We start from the raw sequence: 27,669 nt of genomic DNA, 5'->3' as shown, positions 1-27,669 counted from the left end.
CATAAGAAAGACTGTCTATGCCATTTCATATAATGTCATCGCATAAGAAAGACTATCTATGCCATTCAGTATACTGTCATCGCATAAGAAAGACTTTATTTGCAATTCAGTATATTGTCATCGCATAAGAAAGACTGTCTATGCCATTCCATATAATGTCGTCGCATAAGAAAGAATATATATGCCATTCTGTATAATGTCAACGCATACGAAAGACTTTCTATGCCATTCCATATACTGTCATCGCATAAGACAGACTTTTATGCCATTCCATATACTGTCATCGCATAAGAAAGATTTTCTATGCCATTCCGTATACTGTCATCGCATAAGAAAGACTTTCTATACCATTCCATATACTGTCATCGCATAAGACAGACTTTTATGCCATTCCATATACTGTCATCGCATATGAAAGACTTTCTATGCCATTCCATATACTGTCATCGCATAAGACAGACTTTTATGCCATTCCATATACTGTCATCGCATAAGAAAGATTTTCTATGCCATTCCGTATACTGTCGTCGCCTAAGAAAGACTTTCTATGTCATTCCATATACTGTCATCGCATAAGACAGACTTTTATGCCATTCCATATACTGTCATCGCATAAGAAAGATTTTCTATGCCATTCCATATTCTGTCATAATATAAGAAAGACTATCTATGCCATTCCGTATACTTTCATCGCATAAGAAATACTGTCTATGCCATTCCGTATACTATCATCGCATAAGAAATACTATCTATGCCATTCTGTATTCTGTCATCGCATAAGCAAGTCTATCTGCGGTTAACATTGAACTAACATAAAATGTGTTATGTAACGTACTGATACCGTAGTATGTCATTACATAAGAAAGACTATCTATGCTATACCGTATACTGTCATCGCATGAGAAAGACTGTATATGCCATGCCGTATACTTTCATCGTATAAGAAATACTGTCTATGCCATTTCGTATACTGCCATCGCATAAGAAAAATTATAAATCTATGCCATTCCGTATTCTGTCATCGCATAAGCAAGTCTATCTGCGGTTAACATTGAACTAACATAGAATAATGTCTGTCTTTGTCATCGTATAAAAAAGTCAATCCGTGTCCTACAACATAATGTCATCCTTAAAAAGCCAGTCCAGTCCATATAGTAAACTGTTATCGCAGCAGAAAGTATGTATGTGCCTGTGACCGTTATAAAGCACACTGACATTTTATAATGCCTGCCTGTTTTCTGCAGTATACTGTCAGTTGATAAGTTAGTCCGTCTGTGGTACACCTTTTATTGCTATTGCATAAAAAAATCCTTCTTTGCCATACTGTATACTTTCATCGCACAAGAAGGTATGTATGTGCCGAACCGTATACTTCATCACATGAGCAAGTGTGTGTGTGCCAAACAACTGACATACTGCCACAGCATTAGACAGTCTGTCTTTGTTGTACTATTATAGCGAATTGTCTGTCTTTGTCATAAAGTACACTGTTATCGCATTAGAAAGTCTGTGTGCCAAACATGCAGAAAAACTGACAACTTTAAAACTGTTTCAGAACAATTTCATTCAAATTTTAATCTACAGATAAAATTTTAAGCAGATAATTTTAAACGTTGAGTGTTTTGAATACCCATGCACTTGAGAATCTTTTAAACGATTGTTTTCTAAAAAAATTTATTACGCTTTATTAGCAAATGGGCCTTTTATCACATTTCAACAAAATAATGAAAAATGGGATATCGTATGGTACTTTTACACATTCTTGATTTCTTAACATTAAAAACGTTGACTGTGTACAGGAAAAATTAACAAAGCGTTGCATTTTTTTCTGCATGCAGATGTCAGTCACAATACTGAATGCGTGGTGCATCAAATTACCATGATGCAACGGTTTAAAATTGACGAGATTTCAATGCAGAATTTAATAATTCATTTTGCAATATCTTTTTTCAATTCTTCAAATTCAATTTGATAATTTTATGTAACCAAATTAGATTTTTATTCAATACATTATTGGATTTAAATTTTGTACCTGAACTCATGAATGTAATCAAAATTGAATTATTTCACATTCTTTATCAATATTCAATTCACGTTTATAATAATCATTAAGTATATTATGCATAAGAAAATGTTATTGCTTATGATTTTAAAATAATAATGCCAAATTCTTTCAACAAATCAAATAATGTTATTTCAATGATCAGGTGTGCAGATTCAAAACGCCATTAAAATCCAAAATTACTTGATAATAAGCCAACAACCAAAGGCTAAATTTTCATAACGTTTCAAAATGCATTTAAAACATAATAAAACTAAAATTGTATGACAAATGTATTTGTATTTGGTAATAGTTTGATTTTCGTTTAAAAGTTTTTTAGGTGCACGGTGCACTATAATAAGACTTAAATAGTTCGATTTTTATTTTACTTTTTGACTTTTTTTTGAAACTTTGTCCTTTTGAATTTACAAATATTAACACCGGATAAATAGGAAATCCTTCGAAATTGAAATATATATCAATTACTGCATGGAGACATCCGAGGTAATGAAATTACTGAAACAGTTCAAGATTAAATTTGCACAAAGAAGTCGCAGACTCAGACTAAGTAAAGCTTACACATTTACCAATCACAGTCTTTTTCAAATTGTATCTTACAAACCCTTTTGGTCAGCAAACAGTTGATTTTAAGATATTGATTTTAAGATATTATAGACTTTAGATATATATAAATATATAGATAGATAGATAGTTGTTCATTTCGTTCATGTTGGTCTCTTGTGGAGAGTTGTCTCATTGGCAATCATACCACAGCATATCTTATTATTAATCCGTGGGCCTCTGTTCTTTGGTTGGGTTGTACCCCATTTCCATTCTCAATTTTATTTTGATCAAAATTGGTGTAAAAATGTTTCTGTTCTTTTAAACTGTCTATTCTTTCAGTCTTCGGTCACCTCTTCTCTCTTCAGCATATTTATATTTGGGGAATTGCACGTCAGGAGCACACTTTCAAACTATTCACGAATGCAGATTTAACAAAGTAGAATGGTAGGTTTTATACGTCTCGCACATTCTTATTATTAAATAAATATGTATTTGATCATTAAATCGTGTAGGACATTATTAAACAGGTTATAAAATTCAAGATATTGACATTTTTTTCATTGCATGATTTCATTCATTTGCTTAAAAAATACAACATCAGTTTAGTCCGGCCGATTACAATTCGATGTGGTTGGGTTTTTTTTTGTGAAAGTTGGAAACTGAAAACTTTATTGTTACCTCTAGATAGTTATAATTACGTTGTCCTTTCATAAACAAAATGTTCATATTGTAATTTTTTTCTGTTGTATATAAAACTATAATATATCATATTGTTTTCAATTATATTGTGTGGGACAAAGTGACGGGTAAAACATACAGTCATTAAAATCTGTTACGCAGTTGATCGATTGATTGTTAGTTGCTTAACGTCCAGTGGTAAATGTTCGTGAATGTTTAGGACGAGAGTGTCGCAATTGGCAACAGGAGCATATCGAATCAAATGAACATTACAATCCATAAAAAAAAGTTTAGCAATACTAAGGGAACGGAAACTTGTGGTTTATCATGAATTTTGGTATGAGGATTGTCATTAGCTTAGTCTCTATATTTACAACAACTTGATTATCCTACATGTATTATATTTCTATAGAATTAAGGTAACACGATACCGAATGGCATATCTCCCGATTTCCAAAATTTTTGGCATACGTGTACTTTGAATCGAGTTACATCGGAATATGTAATAAAAAATTGGGGTCACCATTTTTGTTTTTTTGTGATTTTCATAGGAAAACGTCAATTTTGGCGACAAATTTACTTAGGTATATAGGGGAAATGCCTTTTTTTCGGCTTACCTTTTTAGATTTTCGAATGGATGGCTATTTTCTTATATACGGAGAAAAACAAAAAACTAACATAATATCCAGGATTGCATAGTGAATCCATACACGTATAGAAACTCATATGTCACCATCCTTGTTTTTGAAATAAATGGCTTCAAATTTGATTGATAGGCCTAGAATTTGACCAAAAACGTGTGACGTTATGGTGTACGGAATATAACGTTATTCCTTCTCAGAGAAATGGAGAGAAAAAATATGTGTCGGGATCTGAATGAGTATATTTTATTTTCATTTCCCCTGTCGACTGTCGTAAAGTTCCTAGTAATGCAATATAAAATTCTACTGAATCAGATATAATTTTATTTCGTCCTGCACATGGCATTTCACTCATATGAATTAATATTAATATCGTCTGATTTTCACATTAAACGAGCATATACTTGAAACTTGCGTGAACATGTTCCATGTGAATCTTATGATAAGAGTTCATGCATAAATCATCGGAATTTTGTACACGTTAAATTCACGTAAATATTTGAAATAAAATTATTAAAATAATATCTTTGTTCTAAAATTTGATTAAAACCATAAAAAATACCTTCAGATTTTTGTTAAGTTTACGTGAAAATTAAATGAAACATTTCACGTGAGATTCATCCGAATTACTGATTTTTAACTCCATCATATTAGACAATGGTGGTATCATCACTGCATCCCGCGATGCAGAAATATAGTATTTTAAAAAATTTGATTCATTTAACAGTTTTTTAATTGCTCGGTTTGATGGTTGTTTAACGTTCAGTGGCAAATAGTTCATGCATGTTCGGGACGATACAATACAATTTTGAAAACAGTTGTTTATAAAAGACACATTTGATGCATCAGTCAAAAAAGATTAAACATTCTGTTTTTTGTGAAAATTATGAGGAAAAATAATGATCCTGATAAAATACACATTCCAAAAAATAAAATAACAAAACTCCAAAAATAATTCAAAACGAAAAAATCCCTTATCAAATGACGAAATGTAGTATAGTGTATTCTGCGTGGTGTAAATGTGTTACTTGTTTGCTCAGCAAGTCGGAGAAACCTTGCAAATTGTTAACCCGAATAATTCAGTCGTTATATTCCGCTTACTACATTAAGTAAGTAGGAGAGATTGATTACGGGGAGGGACTGAATTATTCGGGTTAGCAAACTGTATGCAAAATTTCACAAATTTCAACATTCTGTCATTGTGAAAAATTATTTACATAACAAAGCTTGAGATCATATATTTATATAAGTAAAACAACTTCGAAATTTAAAAGTTCCAGCTTGAAATTCAACCTGTATCAGATGTAAGCCGGAGTCTGCACTGCCTTTGTATTTTATCAAAATGCCTAATCCAGCAACCTGTCATGAAACAAAAAATAAAATTCAGACGATATGCGCACCTATAATATGAGTAGTAACACCAGGTACATAGTTTTAAAGCTGAAGCAAAACAACTGTAGTCCTAAATAATTAGCCTAATTAACCCTATATATACTAAGTGCGGGATTAATGGTCGAACGGACAAATTTTAAACAATATGATAACACGTGCTCTATAAGTTATTTGGTGACAATGCATATTTTTGAATATGCAATTTAAATAATGGAATGATAATTTGGAGATCTGAAATGTAGTAGCAATGTAAGAAGGCTAGCATTTCCGTCATTTCGTCTTTGGTGGAAAGTTGATTAATTGGAAATTTTACCGCATCTCCTTATATTTCATTATGGTTTGAATTTTCTAGAGAAGAGCAAAAATTTTAAGACTTAAACTTATATTTACCAAGAGACTGAAATGTTACTGCGACAATTATACTACACATACTCAAAATTTTCCAACGTTTACTAAAACTACAAATAAGAAGTGTAAAGATACTATTCCAATTAGCATTAGTCACGATTTTCTTGATGTCTTCAAGGTGTTGATGTCGTTTAATTAATACCCGGCTGTTGCTATCTTATAAATTGCACATCACATATCTCCATTTATCATTCTATCAGCTAACTTTTGTACAAATAACATGAACACATTTTTTGTTTTTGTTTGTACTTGTACTTTTACAAATAAAGTCTCATGTTACCCCACTTCCATAATGAGCAAGCGGTAACGTAGATATTTAGTTTTGCGTAACTGTTCAATTTTGGTCTTCCCCGCTGTCTGCGTTTAAACTTTGTCGAATTTTTTGAAATGAGGCAATGATTAAAATTTTAACAAATAAAGTTCCAAGTGACGGGTGTAAATTGTAAATTGATTGCTTTGATTATTAGTTGGTTAACGTCTAGTGGAAAATATTTCATGCATGTTCAGGACGAGGACAAGTTATCTATAAATACAATAGGTAGGTTTTGCAATAGAAGCAGGACATCCGCGATGATGGTCGGGAAAATTTTAACTGACGCTATACATGTATATATATACTTGTATACTTGTTCTAAAAACTAATTTTAAGAAAGAAACTTTCCGGACCTTTTCCGACGCCTAGTATGCGAGCATTATGGCCCTCAGAGCCCTAAAAGGTAAGTTTGTTAATTTTCTTTCAGTCGTTTTGTCTCCCAACTTGTACATGTACATTATTTCCAACTCAAAACTAAAAAAAAAACCCACCGAATACCCATGCAAGCGTAAATTAACACGAATATAAAATGTAAATGATTTCAAGATCTAGCTTTTTTACAGTCTCTTGCCGTTTGAATAATAAAAAGTCAGTCGTTTGCATGTAAATTTCGAGAATTGTTTTTTAACAGAATCAGGGAACACGGAACCGGTCTGACTACAGCCAGCACCAACTATCAACTTGCGTTTGTAGACACAAGTGGATACTCGGGGCTGGCTTTATTCAGACTGTAACGAAACCTGAATTTTGTTATTTTATTTCTGCCGAATCAAGTGCCCATGTATTTTTCGGCCTTCGTTAACTTTCTAATGCTTCATTCCGATGTTGCTGTCCGTCCTGAGTAGATCTGGTTTATACTATTACAAAGCTGGAACTGTATTTTAAAATATTTTCAAAACTATATCGAATTTACTCTGTACAGACCAATGAATTTCAGAGACTGTTTACACAGGAAAATTTATTCGGCTAAATAACCACTTTTTTACATTCCATACAAACTAACTATTTTCTGTATGATTTTCAACGTCTGCTTGTATTGTGCTTTTTCCCCTAATTATATCCGTATTATCATCCAAATAAATTTCAATTTTGTCCGAGCGGTGTTTTTGATGACCATTTTAAAACTAATTAATAGTTGTAAAATTCCCCGTTTCTTTCACACATCATCCTAAGCTTCTATAAATTAGATTTCTACTTTCAAAACACAATTTCATGGGGATACGGCGTGAATCATGAATAAGTACTTATTGCAAAAATAAACCAAGGTTTACTTTTATAAATTGTTATTTGGATGGAGAGTTGTCTCATTGGCAATCACACCACAACTTCCTATATCTATACCAAGAATAAAAATAAAGTGATAAAACTATAAGCAGAATGATTGCCGGAAAACGATAAAACAATCTATGTCAAATAACCGCTACGTATTGCATCAAAACTCTCGGCACTCTGCATCTAGAAAAAGTTACCGTTAAAAATGTCACACAAAACCCGCTGCATTGGCTTATATATGTGAACGTTAAATTCGATAACGTCAGGAACGATAACTCATGGCGTAACGTCATTCGGTATCGTGTTACCTTAATGAAATTGATTGGCTGATAACAATCGCAAGACAGTCCAATATCATATTCAATTTCCGTAAATACATAACATGTTAGCTTCACAAGAATCTGTTATTTTTATTGGCTAATTTATTATGAGTTGATAATATTTTTAAACGTTTTACGCCAACAATCGACACTTCCTATTGCATGAATGAACAAAATCTTTTTTATTTTAAGAATGAAATGCTTTTTTTTTACAATGTTTACGGTTTATAATTGCATTGCATGCGTGCTTCATAAGAATCCGTCTTTCTAGGGCATTTAAAAATTAGACAGAAAGCTTGATATACATATTGTCGAAAACATATAATTTATTTGTACGAGTTTTAAGAAACAGGACGAAAAGCGAGGCTCGAGGCTCATCACAAGAGATATATTCCTACTAGCAAATTTTGATATTGCTTAACCATCTCTGATACAGGAAAGCTATATATTAATTATTTAAAAAAATATTTTGGTTTTATACAAACATTTTGTTCATTTCTACAAAAGCTTAATTGATGATATTATCTTTGTATATAATTATGTAAATTCTATAAGCTGTATTACATTAAACTAAGAAACTTTTATTATTTAGATTCTAGGCGTAAAACGTTTAAAATATTGTCTTATCAAAATTAGTTTAACAATGTGACGACGTAACTTCCATTACAAGGGCTACTATAGACACTTTTCTTTATTTACTTAGCAAACATTTGTATGATACTATTCAAATAAAGCCGATAAAGATCTCGTTTTAATAGTTTCTCCTCCTTCTTTTGTAAATCGTCAACCTAAAGCGTGATGCACATGGTCATATGTACAGTCTATTTACTAGACCGTATGCCATCTGCATATAGTCGCATCGTCACTCATTCTTTCAAGTGCGAAATTCGGCAGGTGTTCGGTTAAACTACAAGGGGTCCCCTTGGGGGAAAAGACATTTTCACATTAGCATTTTGTATGAAACAATACGAAATAAATCTCCAAAATAAATAAATCTGATTATGACATGAATTATCATGATAACGAGATTTTGTGTTATTAAAAAGACAACTGGTTGAAATATTTTAGAAAAGAACTAACTTATTTCAATTGAGGTTCGAAACCATTATTAAATATAACGGTACATCTGCCTTTCCCGATTACAATTGTTTTTCTTTCCTTTGATGTTACCGCTTAAAATCAAAGAGGACATATTGGAAACTGGACATCTGCTTTGAAAAGCCAGAAAATAAAGCTTGAAATTTGCCCGTATTCAATAATAATAATATCAACTACAGCATTAGATTTTTACAAAATATTTACCACAAATTCTGAAAGTTAGTTTAACGTTGAAATTCAGAATGTATTCCGTTGGCATCAATTTCATTTAAAGAGAAAATTACATCAATGTTTAATAATTACATAACATGTTTGTTTCATTATAATGCGTTATTATGATTGGCTAACAACAATCTCGCATCATTCTGAAATTAACCTTCATTTCTAAATTAAATGTAACATTTATGATGACACGAGCTTCCACAATAAAGATAAAAGAAAAACATGATAGAAACTGTGTTTTCATGCTCCTAAGGAAAAAACTGTAATAATAAGTATTTAATGCTTATTTAGTAATTTTATAGGGTTGCATAAGCGTTATACGTGCGCACATTTTACAAAACGTACATCTTCAACGCTTTTACATCCCCATACATTTACATAAAAAAGAAGCTTTCAGTTCTTAAATAAAACCTTTAAGGTAATGTTTGTCTGCGTCCGAATAAGATAAGGGTACCAAATTTGCATGTACAAGAAGTTAATTCACAAAAAAAAACTGAACTCTGAGGAAAATTCAAAACGAAAAGTCCCAAATAAAATGGCAAAATCAAAAGTCAAAAAGTATACGAAGAGCTCAAAATTCAGCCGTTCCACATTATCGTATACCGCAGGATCACGGATTTTTTTCATAAAGACTAAACACGTTATGTGTTTATTGTTGAATAATTACATTAGATGTATGTTTCATTATAATATTTTATTCTGATTGGCTAACTGCACATCACGTGTTATTCCCAGTGGCGAATCCAAGGGGGGGGGGGGGGGGGGGGTTCCGGGGGTTGGAACCCCCCCTTTTTTTTGGACGATCAATGCATTTGAATGGGAGCATATAGTTGGAACCCCCCCCCCCCCTTTTTAAAATGGCTGGATCCGCCACTGATTCCGTAAGCAGTTGCATTGCTCAATACAACTTTTCACTCATGATAACACGTGCTCCAACAATAAAGTGAACAGGTGAATTAAATAATAAAATATATAAAATTCGTGTTTTCATGATCATAGCTAAAAAATGTAATTATAAGTATTGAATGCTTCTTTTTGTAACTTTATAGGGTTGAAAAAGCGTTGACCGTGCGTACATTTTTAGAATGAAGCGCTTCCGCGCTTTATACAAAATGTACTTCGGTCAACGCTTTTACACCCCAATAAATTTACAAAAAGAAGCATTCAATTCTTAAATGATTTCTCTTTTTCAACTTTTGGGAATGACAGTAAGTCATTTTCCATATTTTAATCTACACATCATATATACTCTAATGAGTATATATTTGGCTCAAGTATATATAGTGCCGTCTTTGCTAGCCAAGGGTTACGATCCACTCCCCTCCTCTATATAGTGCTAAATATTGATATAAACACTTTCTGACTATTATCACTTGTATCACATCAAATAGTAAGGAAACATCACTCAGCCATTTGTATTAGAAATGCTGTTGCAAATTATGATACAATAAATATAAAAAAGATTTCAAAATGAGGCCTTTTTGGATTTTTTTCCGTTTTTCTTAAGAATTAGATCTTTCCCGATAATACAGAAAATCGCTTCGGACACACCACATTTGTTGAGGGACATTTTCCTTTTATATATTATAAAACTGAGTTATTTTGAATGAGAGAAACTTGAAAACTTAATTGAGAAATATTGACAACATGTTTTAAATTTGAAAACTGGGTTGTGGTGTTTTAATTCTCATTTATTTTATTTTTGTCGGTTTAGTGAAGAATCTTTAGTTGAACTAGTTTGCCATGTATCTAATGTAAATGTCCGTGAATAGGTTGATTCCTGTAAAGTTTTTGAGTTAGTGCATGCAATAAAAGTTTAGCTTGTATACTTCAAGGAAGACGCAAAGCAAATAGTAAAAATAAGAAGAAAAAAATCTTAATAATAATTATTTTTTACCAATAACTTCTTGCTTTGGTTTTGGAGGTACTATTGTCTTCAATTTGCACTCATTCCACGTACAAAAAATGACAAAAGTTCTTTAATGCTCTCTTTTAAATTGTTCAATGTCTAATAAGAATCTTATCAAACTCATATTCCAAATAAAAAAGTCTAAATATACAACATGAATATACACTAAATAGTACCGCTACAATGCAGAAAATATATCAATTATTATAACAGGCACAAATGACCATTGCTTCGTTCAATACTCGTTGAATATTCGTTTAAAAGAAAGTTTTGGCTTGAAGTGCAACCTAGTTATTATATACATTGTATTTGATACTGCGCAATTTTTTTTATAGATTCAATACTTTTATATAAAACCTGAGATTTGATAATTTTCTCGCCTAAATTAACAAAAGTAGACGTCGTTTTGCCAATAAAATCTAATGCAATATTAATTTTAATTGGATTTTCTAATAAACTTGGTGCTGTGATTAGTGTTGCATATTAAACCTCAGATATCTTTTTATAATTCAAAAATAAAATATTGATGGCTTCAGTTTCCCGCTTTAATTGTATTGATTATCATTAAAGAAAAGTGTAGAAAGCAGGTGTGTGTGCGTCGGTCGTGCGTCTTTTAATAGATCACACGCGACCGAACAACCTTCCGATTGGTTCATATTGCCAGTGGCGGAATGTAGTTTTGAAACGACTTGAAAACAAGTTTTAAATTTTGTCGCCACGAGAAACTTAATTTAGAGTACTAACCTGGATTAATATAAAGTCATGTATTTACAGTTTCAGGTAAGAATTTAAGTAAAATGTTTTGTTGCTTTTAGAACAATATATAACATATAACGTTCTAGTTTAAACAATTTCTTTCAGAATAATTTCAACATAAAAACCAATCAATTTAATTATGCAGGCAGATATGATATGTATGGTTTTGATTTATGGACCTTGCATAAATCTAGACTACGATAAAATATGTTGTCTTGCTAGTTAGTAATACTACCTTTAAAACAATTCCATTCACATATAACTTTTTCTATTTATCTTACAATTATTAATCAATTTTATGTTATATCGTTGGCAATTTTTTTTTCTTTCTTTTATTTCTTTCGAATATATGACGGAAATAAAGTTACTGGCATGGCAAACATGTTTATTCTTAAATATGATTCCTAAAAAAAAATTAAAGATTTGAAATATTAAAGTCTAAAAGAAAAAAAGCTGAAGAAAAAAATTAAATTAAAAAATGTCCTATCAGTTCCCTCACTACGATACGAGTATTTTGACGCTACGACATAAGGTCACCGAACGACAGCTGTCGCGTGCCCTAGTGAATCCTACCAACTGCTTACCTGGATTAATCTGTGGTTTTTATCACAACCCGCGGGGCGTATTATGTGTGTTCTTTGTTCCGACGCGTGTACGTCACACTTTAATGGCTTGTTAAATTCCTGAAGTGAAAGTAAATAATGCTAGTTATCAATTTTTACAAGCAAAACAGTTTAAAACTTTAACTTTTACAATGCATGCATGTAACAGTTTGGACTTTTAAAGAAATTAAGGAAAACTGCGCATTAATCTTAGAAAATGTGATTGATTTCCTCCAAATGATTTTCAATTCTGAAATCTGATAGAGGATACTATCATGACTATCGAATATAATATGCAATATTTATTTCAGCATGTATATAAAAGGATATAATTACATTACATATACGTTTCCATGGAAACCGTAACTTTGGATTGGCTGAAAACAATAACGGGGGCACTCCATTATCATATTTTATTTCAGTACAAAATACAACAGCTTTGACTTCACGTGCTATCTGTTACAAAGTTAAATAATGCATTGAAAAATAAACGAAATAGTAATGTCAATCATGGTTATGGCATAACAAATATAATAATGATCATATTTTAATGCTCCCTTTTTTATGATTATGTAGGGTTGTAAAATAGCTGCTCGTGCGCTCTTCAAACAAAATCTGTTTCGATCATTGCTTTCATATCCCCTCAAAAAGTATGAAAATAAGCATGTTTAAAACTTATCTATAATGCCTGATTCCAAGATATTTTCACTGCGAATTGAAAGATCGATCCAGTACATTTTTTTCGTGCGAATGCTGCCTTGTAGCGGCATTAGCCTGCTCTTTTTCTTTTTTTAAAGGTAATGCCATAGCACATCCATATAGTTATGTACACTTTAAAGGTAACATTTTGAAGACATCAAAGAAAAGTATAGTTACCCAAGGTTTTCGCTTGATATCTGAAGCCCAATTTTGCTCTTGTAATCTGTACTGACTGGTTTTTTGCCCTCATTTCAAATCCATATTCTAGTCTCTATTTTTCATTCTTTTACTGAGATTCCTGTTCATCCATATAACGAATTTTAATGTAATTAACCGACTGTTGATCCATCGTAACATATACATTTTGTTCTTTTACTTGTCTCTTTAACTTTATACTCTTATGTTTATGACTGTAGCCATGTGAACTAGCTAACGACAAAAACAAGTTGTAAAATTATGTACTCATCAAAACTTTACAGGTTGACAAATAGAGGTGAAAAGCTCAAATGTCCAGTCAATTTACTACAGGTGTACCAAATTTAAAGCGCAAATGCCCTTAGCATTTGAAGCGCAAATTAATGTCCTATCGTGTTACATGTAAAAATGTGCAATTGTTCTGAGCCCCTTTGAAGTGTCTCTGTCAAATCCGGCGAACGCATATAATATCCCCGTTTAACCATGGAAGTAATACTCAATATTATTTCCATGGTCAAAACCTAACGTGTATGCATGTTCCTATAACGTATCACAACGAAATTAAAAGGATCTACCGAAACGCGAAGGGTCCGTGTAACACTTATTAATTCAAAATATTCAGTAAAAAGTTTTCAAATTTTAGATTTTTGAAATTTTGATCAAAGTTTTAAAATATCAAAATTTCAAATGTTGGAAAAATTTTGAAATTTTGAAATTTTCACCAAATAGATAACATTTCAAAATTCTAAATTACGTTTTTATAGTTGATAGTTTAGACATTTGATCAAACTATAAAAGTACTAAAATAAACTTGCAGTTTTTTCGCTTTTTAAACGTTTGACTTTTTAAATTTTTGATAAAAGCCAAGGCTCCGTGTTGAAGCCCGTACTCTGGCCTATAATGGTTTACTTTGATAAATTATGATTTGGATGGAGAGTTGTCTCATTGGCATTTGATAGATTTATAAAAAATTTAAAAGTCAAACTTTCAAAAAGAGAAATAATCAAAACTGTACATTAATTTTAGTACTTTTATAGTTTGATCAAATATCTAAACCATCAAATATAAAAACATAATTTAGAATTTTGAAATTTTAACTATTTGGTAAAAATAACAACATTTGGAATTTTGATATTTTAAATCTTTGATAAAAAATTTAAAAATTTGAAATTTCAAAACTTTTTAATATTTTGAATTGATAAGTGTTACACGTACCGCGAAGGCTACAACAGCAGTCACAAAGAGTTACAAACCGCAAGTTTATAGAGGTACATTTTGGAAAACATCGTTTGAACATAATACATACATGTAATATGATAAAAATATTGTGTCGTCACAGTTGCTTATATATATACATTTATCTTCAATTAAGCTATTCTCTATCTAAAATATTTTACAAGTCATGTCTTCAGCAATTAATTTTTCTACTCTTTTGTAGATGCAGGACTACACTGACTTCTGTCAACCGCTTCATGTAGAGGTCGCCACTGAAACTAATTCATACTCTGGACAGTATGGAGGTAAGACTATATTTATTATTAATGGCCCAAGACCACAATTAATGACCCCGCTTTTCGTCTCATTCATTTCTTAGCTTTTCTGGGGTGGAAATGAAAGAAGAGAGCTGAAATAAACTTTTGGATGTTTTATTTTAACTGATTTTAATAAGGAAAGAGTGATTAGGCCAGGTGCAAAAAGGTTATATTTACACTTTTCGGAACATCTCTTGACTTGCCTATATGGGTATGGATGTGTATTGGCCAAATTTGTATGATGTAATGATGCTTTTTTTTGAAAATTGCATATATTTTTGGACTTGTACTGTACATTACACACACAAAAAATTAGACAAAAAGAATAGTCAAAATTTTTTTAATGGGACAAAACGTTATAAAGAAATGATAGAGGAATTAATTGTGGTCTCGAGCCTAATGATTGATTATCAGCTGTCTTATGACACTTTGATTACCAATTACATGGACATGTTGGTATCCAGCATGTGCATGCGTTTATTACGCTATACATAGATAATGCTTGCCAAACGTTTTCCCGTTGTCAGCTGCCCATTGTTGAGTCAGGTGTATATACATATTCACTGTACACAAATAGTCATGCAGTTGAAATAATTGTTTGTTGATTTACGACAAGTGGCAAGCAATTATTCATAAAGAGAACACAATATCAACCTTTAATTTAAAAATTTTAAAATAAATAAATCATATAATCTGATGTACTAGAGATGGTGTACTAGCATTACGGACTGACTGTAGTATATCAAAACCTGTTAACAAATCGTTATTCTTGTACATGTGTCGATATGCCAAAACTATATAGCACCCTTAAATTGGAATTCAGAACCTCAATGATCCATAAAATAATCCGCTCTGGAAAAGTGCGAGAGTCATAAATATATATTCATGGATTTGAATCAATGCAGGAAATGTTAGATCTGAATTATTTGATTGATAAGCATATCATAGAACTACGTAAACCAATATCGCGCATAGCATAAAAGTTGTCATGAAAAACTTTTCAATTTAAAAAATCAAAAATTGGTCAAGTTACCGGATTAGAAAACTTACACGACCGATGGTAAACGAATGAAGTGATGTCTTATGCTTAGATTAGAGTCGATTTTCAATCTGCTTATATGTGGTGTTTTAAATTTTAAATAATTTATCAGCGCATTTTATACGAGTAACTTTACGGGTGACACATGTAAAGCAAGATCAGCTACTTACCCTTCCATACCACCTGAGATCACACCCGATTTTTTGTGGGGTTTGTGTTGACGTGCTATGTTTGTAATGATGTGTGTCTTATACAGTTGTTTGCCTATTGATCTTTTTTCCCTCGGCATTGTAAGAAAATGTATATTGCTATATATGCGAGGTGAATAAGATTCCTAGAAACGTCACAAGGAAGGATGCTATATTATTTATGTCTTTGAATGAAAACGTAAACATTTGATAAGTTGAAATATCAAAATAATATAAGAACATGAACGATGCGAATTTTAAAAGATTTCCGAGCAGCTTTTCTTTTCTTAAGCATGTTAAGGTCTTCGCTTAAACATTTAAATGAATGGCTTATACTAAACATCAATAAGATGCAATCTAGATGCTATTCATACACTTCAAAATATCAAGTGCTTGAAAAATTTGTCAGTCTTTTGTTGTCGTATTTAGCTATTTTCCTGGGGTAGTTATTATTTCATTTATAATATTCAGATGTAACTGTCAGATATATGACTGGGTTTGTAAAGACCCTTTCTTTTCTACTGCATCAATAAAATACGGTTCAGTACTCACTCTTGACCTTTAGACGGTCAAATGGTTTTCTTGTAAGACTTCTTTACTTGAACTATAAAAACGTTTTGTCATCTCATCTGGTGCACCATTAATTGTGTACAATGACCCTTTTGCGAACGTGAATTTTGAAATGATATCGGATTAAAATTTTATGTATTTAACCCTGCAACCCTACCCCCTTAGGTCAATGGTCATAATTATACTATGAATTGATGCAATAGCAGAATAATAAATATCCTCGGAAGATGTGGGAATAAAACATGTCTCATTTTTCAGACTCTCGTAACTCCGAGGATATGGAGACAAGTGGTGTGGGAAACGATGAAATTTGTTACTCTTCAAGGTTCTCGGGGTTTTTGTGTTCTTAATTATTATGCTTGAATGAAGTAATAAGCCGGATTTCCATTCAACGTGTCAAAAAATGTTTGTTAAAATATGTAAATGAAAAATTACAGATCATAGAAACTAGGGTCTCAAATACTAGTTTAGATACTGTTCATATTTATGTCCGTTGGTTATCACATCTACTAAGTTTAGTACATCTACATTTTGTATAGTTTGGAGATTTTTTGGAGTACAAGTATTGTGTTTTACATAGATGCATACTAGTTTTTGTTATTGCCTTGGTGATTTTTTGGAGTACAAGTATTGTGTTTTACATAGATGCATACTAGTTTTTGTTATTGCCTTGGTGATTTTTTGGAGTACAATTATTGTGTTTTACATAGATGCATACTAGTTTTTGCTGTTGCCTTGGAAAAACAATTTGAAATTCAGTGTCAAATATTTCATTCATGTTCAGGCCTACATTAACAGTTTTTAAAATAAGTCTTGCAAAGCCCACCAGGAATAAGGGTGGGAAATTTTGACTGCAACTTGAAAATGATGGAATTGTAATAGCCCACCTATGGTCTTCTCAAAATTTTGATGCAAGGATTTTAAAACGTGCAGAGAGTACAGGAGACATATATGAACTACCGATCCCTAAATATAACGTCCCCATTCAGACTGTATACGTGGCTGCATATTTTTACATTGAAAAGCCGTACCTGGAAGCCCCACTAAAGCACAATCCAAGAGATGATCATATTTCTATACTCGATCGCGAGTCACCCCTTGGTTTTTTTTATGAAGAACATTGCATGAAAGGCAATATTTGAAATGGTATAAATGTTGTTATAGTCATTTTATTTTCTAAATACATTGTGGAATTTATTTAAACTTTAGATTAAAAAAAGAAGTTAAAATCTCCATGCATTTAAGAATTTATCTTCAAACATTTAATACAAAAAAAAAATAAAGTTTAGATTTCGAGCGAGTCGTTGAAATTTAAAACGAATTTCCCATCAGTGTCAGGTGTAGTATTTATCAATATAAAATTTCTTAAATTTTGATTTGAAACCAGCAGACTATATACAATCATTAAATCTTTAAATCGTAAAATATACATTTAATTTGATAAAACTATTTAACAATCGAAGCCGCTCAAGTATAAATACCGGCTAAAGTCGATGACTTTTTTTACTTCTTTTATCAACTTTAACAATATTCAAGGAAATGAATAGATTATTACAAAGGTGTGTAATCTTGTCACTGCGTACACAGAATAGGTGTCAGTTTATGTAAACCCATTACAGATTTGTATGAAGTTCAGGCTCATCTGTAGGGATGCATCGTCTTCGTCCAGCGTTGTTTGGATGTGTTTCACCTGGGACTTTAAAAGTTTTTTTTTTTCTATTTGTGAATTCCTCGTTAATAAGAGCTAAAGTTGAAGTAGACAATCGAACTGACTTAATACCCACTTAAGATACACATGTAGCACCTGTCCTAGGATTATTAGTCTATAACGGTACACCATTGTTCCATTGGACAGCACATGGCCTTTAGACGACTTTCATCTCCAATATTCAATACTAGCGGCTGCGAACATCTATACAATGTAACAGCTAGCTACCACAAATCCGATGACTTTTTCGTGAGAAAAATTATCTACACATTGGCTGTTTACTTTTAATAGTCTTCAAAATTATACTATAATGTAATTCTGTATACCGATTTATAAAATAATTGCTTATTACATCAAATCTAGTATTTTCTGATTTATATCTACTTTTTCATATTAAAGCGTGGCAACAGATTACTGTTCTTTTAAAAATATAATGTGAAGGAAGCTTGCTACTCTTTTTCATATTAGCAAGCTTTTTAAAAGACTGTTATAAATCGATAGCATATAAATATATGAACTATAAAAGCAGAAAGAATTAATGTTCCGTACCCTGAGATACAAGTCATTGAAAATTTGGCGGGACATAATTCTCTCTAGACTTTTCTTATATTTAACATTGGCACTAACTTCTTTCAAATACTATGAATTTTATATTCCAAAGATCTTGCAATAGTTTTAAAAACATAACCAGACCAGCGAACATCTTTGATTTCCTGATTGACAACATATTTGTTACGTTTGGAGGACGTGTTTTTCAACAGACGGTCGGCATTCCAATGGGAACCAATTGTGCCCCTCTTCTTGCCGACTTATTTCTTTATTATTATAAGGCTGACTTCATACAAAAACTTATTAGTAAGATGGATAAGAATTTAGCAATATCCTTTAACTTTACGTTCCGCTATATAGATGATGTTCTCTCACTAAATAATTCAAAATTTGTTGAACGAATCTATTCCATCGAACTAGAGATAGAGGATACAACAGCTATAGTTAAATCTGCCTCATATCTTGACTAATGTCTAAAAATTAACAATGAGGGTCGGTTGAAAACAGAACTTTACTACAATAGAGATGATTTCAGCTTGCCAATTTTTAACGTTCCATTTCTATGTAGCAACTTTCCAGCAGCGCCTGCATACGGAGTATATATCTCCCAATTGATACGATATTTCCTGGCTTGTACTTCCTGTCATCATTTGCTTGAAAACGGTTTGCTGCTCACAAGGAAGCTCTTAAACCAAGAGCTCCAAATGGTGAAGTTAAATTCATCCCTTCGTACATTTTACGGACGCCATCACGAGTTGTTTTGCCGTTATGGAATAACCGTTTCACAGATGATATCGGATATATTCCTTATGTCGTAACTACAACCCCCTTCCCTTTTCACCAATGTGACCTATCAAATAAGACTATTTACCGGATTTGTAATAATCAACTTGAGCAACACGACGGGTATCACATGTGAAACAGGATCTTCCCACCCTTCCGGAGCACCTGAGATCATCTCTAAGTTTTTGATGGGGTTCGTGTTGCTTAGTCTTTGGTTGTGCTGTTATTTGTCTGTTTGTCTATGTCTTCTTTGACCACGGCGTTGTCCGTTTATTTCGATTTATGAGTTTGACTGTCCCGTCCCTTTGGTACCTTTCGTCTTTTATATAAAAGTTCTTTTTTTGTGTGCTTTTTTTTTAAGACGACATGAATTATTGAAAACTATAAAATACAGTCGTGGGGCAATCAAAATTCAAAAGTCAACTTCACGGCAATACGTTGGTGGCCTTAGGCTGTTATCTGCTCTTTGAACGGAATGTTGTCTCTTTAAAATATTCTCCCATTTCCATTCATCATTTGATGCAAAAAGTACAAAAGACAAACAGTAGTTCACTAAGAAATATAAAGACAACTTATTTTAATATTAAGCAACATGAACCACTTTAAAAACCAAATATGTTGAAAATACTTGGAATAGAACATTGTAAACAGTTTCTGTCCTATTGATACCTGTTCGGTTGCAAATATGGAGCAAACATTCTTGGAAAAACTGCATTCGGTGATTATTCTCAAAAGTGTGGTAATCTGTACAAAATGCTACCATTACTTATAATAAAGAAATAAACTAACATGATAATAATGGTTAGGTCAAACTTTCTTACCAAACAAAAAACGAGAAAACTTTTGGAATCTTATGGCAAATGACGGTGACTATACAAATGCATTCATTCGCACGTACAATACATTTACTTTCTTCTAGATGGTGATTTGTTTAAAAAATTCGATGCCGCTAATATGATTTTGTGAAAGAAGAGGAATCTTTTAAAATATTCTCCAACTCACCATTTACAAAAATAAAAAAAAAAAAACATTATGTCATAAATCATTTTAAAGAAGTTCAACGCCACCTTTAGAACAATATGCTATCACAGGCTAGCCAATTGGTTTTAATCATACGATTACAAAAAATACAGTATGAAACTTTTAAATAAATAACTTTCTTATCATGTATTTAATTGTCAACAAAATTGTTTAGAAATATTTAAGGTTTTTTTTTATTGATTTTTTTGTAAGATAATTTGTGAAATAATGTACTAACATTTTTAATCTTAATTTTTAAAAGAAATACAAACATACTAATTCTTTTGACAGCTGTTTTAAATTCACTGACACACTGTGTTAATAGATTAATTGATTTTATCATAAGAAAATTGTTTAATGATATTTTTTATCACCTTACGGCATGCCACTGAATTGTATTGCACTGACACTTACTAGGCAAACTGCTTTACGAGTAGTTATAAAACTTGACGTTTAATCGTTGATGACACTATGTGGACATTTAAGAAAATTGTAGTGAGGGCATCAATAAAAACATTATCGTTAATTCGCACAACGAGTGTTACCCAAATTGCAGTTAGCTAAAAGAAGGTGTTGATCTTAAGATTTTGTACAAACATTCCTATAGACATGTCATCTCATTGTACAAGAATGTGAAAAATAATCGTAGGACAATAATTGAAGGTGTCAACACCTCCGGACAATGGACATATCCTTATCACATCCCTATCTCTATTTAGATTTTCATTAACCTTTCACCGTAAATTTCTATTAAAAGATCATAAGTGATGGCAGTAATTCAAGAGTTTATGCAATGTATAGAAAATTATGACGAATTAATTACATTATAATACTAGAAATAGCCGTGACAGCATGGGAATTTTAACTGGATAAAGTCTGGATTCATCGTTAAAATATCATTCATGTTTGGTTATTTCTGGGGATAGTATACTAACACTAATATATTGTTTATACATTGTATATTATTCAAAGATTTATGGTAGGGTCACAATTGCATAATAAACCCAAGTGGGTACACAAAAAGGGGATATATATATAATACTCAGGACTTTTGCGTTGTAAAGTGTTTTTCTTCTACTGCATATTAAATTGAAAAATAATGAAAATCCTACTTGTGTATGTACATACCACTAGTTTTCCTAGCTCTATACTTACCTGCAAAAGCATCGAAAGAATATTCAAGCGTTACTATGATATTTTTTTATCATCATATTCAAATTTATGAGTGTTATCTGGGAATAGTAAACAAACAATATATTATGTCCCAGGTGTTAAATTATACAATTTTATTTCCTTGTTGACCATTTGTAGTGATGACACGATATTTGGACAATTGTTTACCCCATGGTATTTGGTGCATATGTTATCCCTTCTGCAATATTTACATATTTTCTTTTTTAAATAACTTTCTTCCTTCCTTTCTATGATATCACGATTATGAAGGTTGACACGACAAGAATTTATTTCAATAATAAATGATCATGCTTTACATTTGTTTGTATAACCTTTTGTTCCGAAACCACAGGTATTTTCTTAAAAAAACCACAGGTTATGTATGCATCTCAAAAAGTTTTTTTTACTGTAGCACAGAAATGATCGAGGTCAACGGTCTTTTCCCTATTAATCCTATTATGACACCAAGTCAAGAGTTCGTCTGGATTTGTGTGTCATTTTGTTTACAAGTATAGCAGTCTATCTATTTAAACGTTTACTAAGTTAAAATAGTTATCAAAGATAGTTTACCAGGATTATAATTTAGTACGCCAGACGCGCGTTTCGTCTACATACGACTCATCAGTAACGCTCATATCAAAATATTTATAGAGCCAAACAAGTACAAAGTTGAAGAGCATATAAGTCACAGTTAACTAAAAAAAAAAAAAATTAGAAAAAGATATTATCAAACTTTTTTTTGTTGCATCATTAATTTTCAAATCATGGAATTTATTAGTGTAAATCAGTCGCTTGCCAATATAAAAGACATATTTCTCTAAAATGTACATTCAGAGTTCAAATTACAATTATAAAATAATATTTTTATTGACAATTAACATTATCAAACACAAAGTATGCAAATTTCGATCTCTATTGAATTGATAAAGATATAGACGTCAATATAGTCGCTTCATTTCAAGTTTAGAATGTACCTGGCGACATCACTTAATCCGATAGACTTGCCTCTAAAATTATCAATTTTCAAATATTGTTTCACGGTTTTTGATCCGACTTTATATCAATGTTGAAAAATCATATCGCGTAAAATGTATTTCTTTCATTTTAAATTGAAACTAGAAATTCAAAATCACATGAATTGTGTTTTGATTTTGATTTCTTTCATATTAATGCTAGCGGACGGGCCTCACTTATTAAATTATTATCCCTGATCAAACCCAGTGGCTACATCTATACATCAATTTTCAAGATGAATTCATTTTTATCATTACGTATACAACATGAAGAATTTGGAGATTTGAGTATAAATTCCTGTACTTTGTGACCGGCTTACCATTATGGCATACTGAGCCTTCAGACAACCCATTAAGGATTTGTAGATTTAAAGCACGAGGTTGAAACATTGACACGTTATCTGGTATATATTTATTTTTTCCTGGAAAAAAGAATTTACCAAAAAAGATTGATATATAATCATTGCTAAGCCAAAGACCTATTCTAGTCTTAGTCATCTTTTTTTAAGGATAGTTGTCTCATAGGCAATCGAACCACAGAAATAAGAAGATGTGATATGCGTGCCAATGAGACAACTCTCATCCATCCATCATATGTGTTTCTTGTAAAAGGGATACAGTGAAGGTTCTTGCTTTTGATGTGGGCTATCGAATCTATTATTTTTGCCTTTCCAAATTGTTCGCACCAAGTATTCTATAAGTACAAAAGGTAAATACGTCCGAACTTGGTCATACGACAATTTGACACATTTTCGTATATTTGTTAGTCATATATATAAATTAGATTCTCGTACAACTGTGAAAAGTATATAATTTTCCTCCTACATACATAGTAAAATAGTGATTATAGGACCGACCGTTCTGTAACAAACATCATACGGCGTTCTTTGATGTTCTTTATACATATTGCCATAAACAATTTAATTAACTCTTTTCTTACTGTGTTGATTCGAGATTTCGGATTTTAATAGCCAATTAGATTAGACACACAGTCATTTAAATCCCTTTTATTTATAAAAACCGAATTTTTGCTATCGATGTTTACTATTTAAAAAGAGGTATCTTGCAAAAAAATTACAGGTAAAAATTTAAAAACCACAAATTTTAAAACGAACAGAACAGTTAAGCTTCTGCATTATGATAACATATTATCTTTATAATATTTTATTTTTTTCCATAAAACGTTCAGATTTTAAATAATAGTGTTGATTTTATCAATTATTGTGTTGACAATGTAACTTGAAATCCCCGATAAAAACTTGGACTCGCCCAACATTCCTATACACATGTGTTATATTCACACTACATTACCATTGAAATTCGATAACCAGACAGCAGCAGGCAATACTGACAGCTGGTGAATATTTCAACTACTCACAAAGGAAACTATCAACGACTTAAGACATACACAAAAAGTGCATTTTATTTTTGGACTAAATATGCTTAAAGTTAAAAGAGGTAGGTTTTGTAAATTGTAATAGTTAACTGCGTTTGTCGAAAGAATAAGTTTAAGTGCAGTTTAAAAAAAAATAAACAATTTGAAAGGAATTTTCTCTATTATTAATCTTAAAAGATGCCACGAACGTGAAAAGTCATTCAATGCGAAAATCGCTGACAAATTAGAGACATGCTATTGGATTATTAATATGATACAAGCTTGTGTGGAAGCGAAAGCCAGCAAAACTGTAATATTATTCTTTTACAAAGTTGTATAGGGTTAAACGATTTTAGGTTTTATTGTAAATTATTATTAAGACTTTCATTTACCTTGCTGCATCCTAATATAAGAGAAACATTTACATATTATCTTCAAGTTTTTTTTAAATAAGACGTATATATTGTTGCATTTTTACATTTATTGAATATACAATTGACTTATGCTAGAAGAAATTCGTGCTTTAATTGCTACTAAATGACGATAACCTACAAAAAACATCTAAAGCATTTGTCCAGCAAACAATATTACTGATATTTTTGCATCCCATATTTTACAGATTTAGGACGATATGTAGTTCTCATTGTACAAAGGGAAAATAAAATTTGATGAGAAATGAAAAAAGCGTCAATATTTATTTGATATTATTGTTTATATACAGAGTAATTACATTTTTTCATGCATTTTGTCACCTACAGCTTGATTAATGTCAATTCGTTAAGTCATTGTTTATTAGATGCAAGATCAATATTCCTTGATACGCGTTTCCTTTCATAATGGTAACGATTCTATATAGGCCGGAAAACAGATATTGCCATTAATATTTCAATCAATTTGTATAACCAAAGCAACAGTCCACGATCGACTGGTAGGGAAACATTTCCCAGGAATTTCTATAAACTGGAGCGTGCGAAAGGATGTTTTGACCGCCGTCAGCTATCGGATTTTTATTTTCTCACGAAAAATTGTGAATTTATGTACATTTGTAAAATTACAATAAATAGAGTTCAAGCTACAATTCCAGACTAGAATAACGTAGAAAAAAAATGTTTCTATTTAATGGTATAAAGTGTGGAGTTTTACGTAAATTTAAATTAAAAAAAAAATTGAATTAAAACCTGGACTTGTAATGCAAATATTGTTCATGGACCTTGTCTATATTATTGGCTACATAATGTACCTATTTAGTAAAGGTAACAAGAGTATCCATGCACTTTAATAACAGCATGTACATTTCACTTTTCAAATAGTTATGAATGAAAATATAAGAGCATTAACATCGGTTATACCTGCACTTGAGAAACGATTTTTCGTGTTTGGTATACATGGTAAGCATCGACACAAACTTTTCAAACGTTCCTGACCCAATTAGTAATTAACGGTTATCCTTATTCAACACTACATATAAATGTATAATACATTACAATAAAAAAAAAACATTCGTTTTCATATCATCTGGTATACAGCTATGTTATTATCATTGTAGAAAATGTATCCGTTTTCTATATGTTCCCAAACGAGTTTTAGGATGATTTTCTCGGATTCTTGTCGGTAGATGTCGTGGTCATTTTTTTTCAATTGTTTTAAGAAAACCAGCGTTTTTGTATGATCACTGTGAAATGCATTTGCAATTTGTCTACCTGAGGACAATTTCGTGTAGTTTGTGCAGTTGGCAATCCCTGTATACAATGTACATGTATTTCTCCCCCGTTTGAAATGTGGTACTTATTATGATTGCAGACTAGCTAGGTTTTTTTCTATATCTTTTATTCATATGTTTTAATTTTTATTTTGCAGATGAGATGATCCAATTCCAATCTTCTCCAGTACCAGAATATATGGAATACTCCACATTACAGCCAGTTGTTCACCCTGCACTGATTGGAATGAACTCGTCCTGTAAGGACTCATTAAATGCAGGTTACGATGCATGTGCAGACGAGGCTATTCGATATCTAATTGAACAAGAACACTTTGCTCCAGACGATCCTATTGTTGTCGGACTTCAAGATCATTTGCGAGAACAACAACGATTACTCAGTTTACAATATATGTTTGAACAGTATAATCTCGCGTTAACTTCATCCGAAAACGAGAGTATAAACGATTCCGGTGTATCATTAAACAGCCAGTCTACAGATTCTGAGGAATGTATAGAAAAAACAAACTTTGACAGTACCATCGAATTAGACGATGATATAAAACAAAATGAATCTGGTTTACAAAATGTAAACATGGCTGCAATAACAAGTCTTGCAGAGGAAATCCTGTCTCTACTAGAAGAAGGGGAATCGCTCTCGGATGTAGAAGACGAAAATTATCCTAGTGAGCAGTAGCACAGTCATAAACAGTATATTTATCATGTTTTTAATATTGTCTCAATTCATAAACAATCCCAATAGTCATAGTGCCACCATTTGTAGTAGCTATACATGATCCCATCATCCCGACCATTTGTAGTAGCTATACATGATCCAATCATCCCGACCATTTGTAGTAGCTATACATGATCCCATCATCCCGACCATTTTTAGTAGCTATACAACATGATCCCATCATCCCGACCATTTGTTATTTGTTACGTTTTGATATTGTATTTATATTGGCAATGTTATTGTTTCTACTCTATACGACTTCTAGCATGTCTAGGACTTTCCACTCAGTTCCACCTCTGCAGTATGTGTAAATTGCAACTCTCCCATTCTGCGCTTTCTATGGTTACCCAACTAAACCCCGCGTTAAGTGATTTGAGGAAACGTTTAGTAACAGATTGGGTTTTTCTTTCTTAAACCTTTTATTTTTCTGAATTTTCAACCTACAAACTCCTCTTTAGTAACAGATCGTGTTATTCTTTCTTATACCTTTGATTTTCTGAATTTTCAACCTACAGACTCGTTATAAATAATTTCAATCATTGTCTTAAAGTTGTAAACATGTTAAAGTCGACAAATAAACAATAAAATGGAACGATATGGTGCATTGTAAACTTATGTGTTCAGAATCCATGACAGTGTTATGTATGAGATGAAACAAGATATTAATCCTATTTATTTTGAAGGTATTTGTCAATGACTTTTTTGACATGTAACATGTTTATCATGTTTATTATTATAGAATAGTATTTATTTATCAAATATGATGTATTTATCTCACCTTTTGAGATTACTTTTATGTTTTGTCAGTTTTAAGTAAATTGTTTAAAACCTAAATCTCGTTTGATGTTTTTGTCACAGATGGTTGATATGTGTGTAAATCTGCGTTCATTATTTGTGAATGGTTGCAATTTTATTCAAAGAAAACAAATTAGGACAACAGCAATTTAAAAATATTTTTTTCAGAATTTTTCGGGATGCACGTTACCTGACATTTTTTTTTATTGATAATTGTTGTGTTTTACACCCAGTGGCAAATTGTTCATGCAGAAATGTAAAGTTTCTCTAAAGTTTCAGATGAAGGGCAGGCAATTTGAACTGCAATTGAAAAAGAAAATAACGATAACGGCAAAACAAATCTACTGTGCAGATCAATTATAAGCGTCTCAACGAGTGA

General features: G+C 31.7%; 1 protein-coding gene across 3 annotated transcripts in view; it reads left to right on the top strand.

Moving 5' to 3' along the window:
• LOC139490549 (uncharacterized) overlaps positions 1 to 26,525 on the top strand; it is a 28,751-nt gene extending 2,226 nt beyond the window's left edge. Inside the window, exons 1-3 of one of the 3 annotated variants that reach the window (XM_071277369.1) lie at positions 11,442 to 11,638; positions 14,549 to 14,630; positions 25,918 to 26,525. In XM_071277369.1, coding sequence (XP_071133470.1) covers positions 11,621 to 11,638; positions 14,549 to 14,630; positions 25,918 to 26,456 — 639 coding nt within the window. In that variant the 5' untranslated portion in view covers positions 11,442 to 11,620 and the 3' untranslated portion in view covers positions 26,457 to 26,525. Of the gene's footprint in view, positions 1 to 11,441; positions 11,639 to 14,548; positions 14,631 to 23,967; positions 24,144 to 25,917 lie in introns of those variants that run through there. The other 2 variants (XM_071277370.1, XM_071277371.1) reach the window with 2 other exon arrangements.
• Positions 26,526 to 27,669: the final 1,144 nt, after the last annotated feature.

This window comes from Mytilus edulis, chromosome 10 (assembly GCF_963676685.1).
Source record: "Mytilus edulis chromosome 10, xbMytEdul2.2, whole genome shotgun sequence".
In the NCBI taxonomy this organism is placed as follows: Eukaryota; Metazoa; Mollusca; class Bivalvia; order Mytilida; family Mytilidae; genus Mytilus; species Mytilus edulis.
Note: the sequence above shows the minus strand (reverse complement) of the source record. Positions and strands in the feature narration are given on the sequence as shown.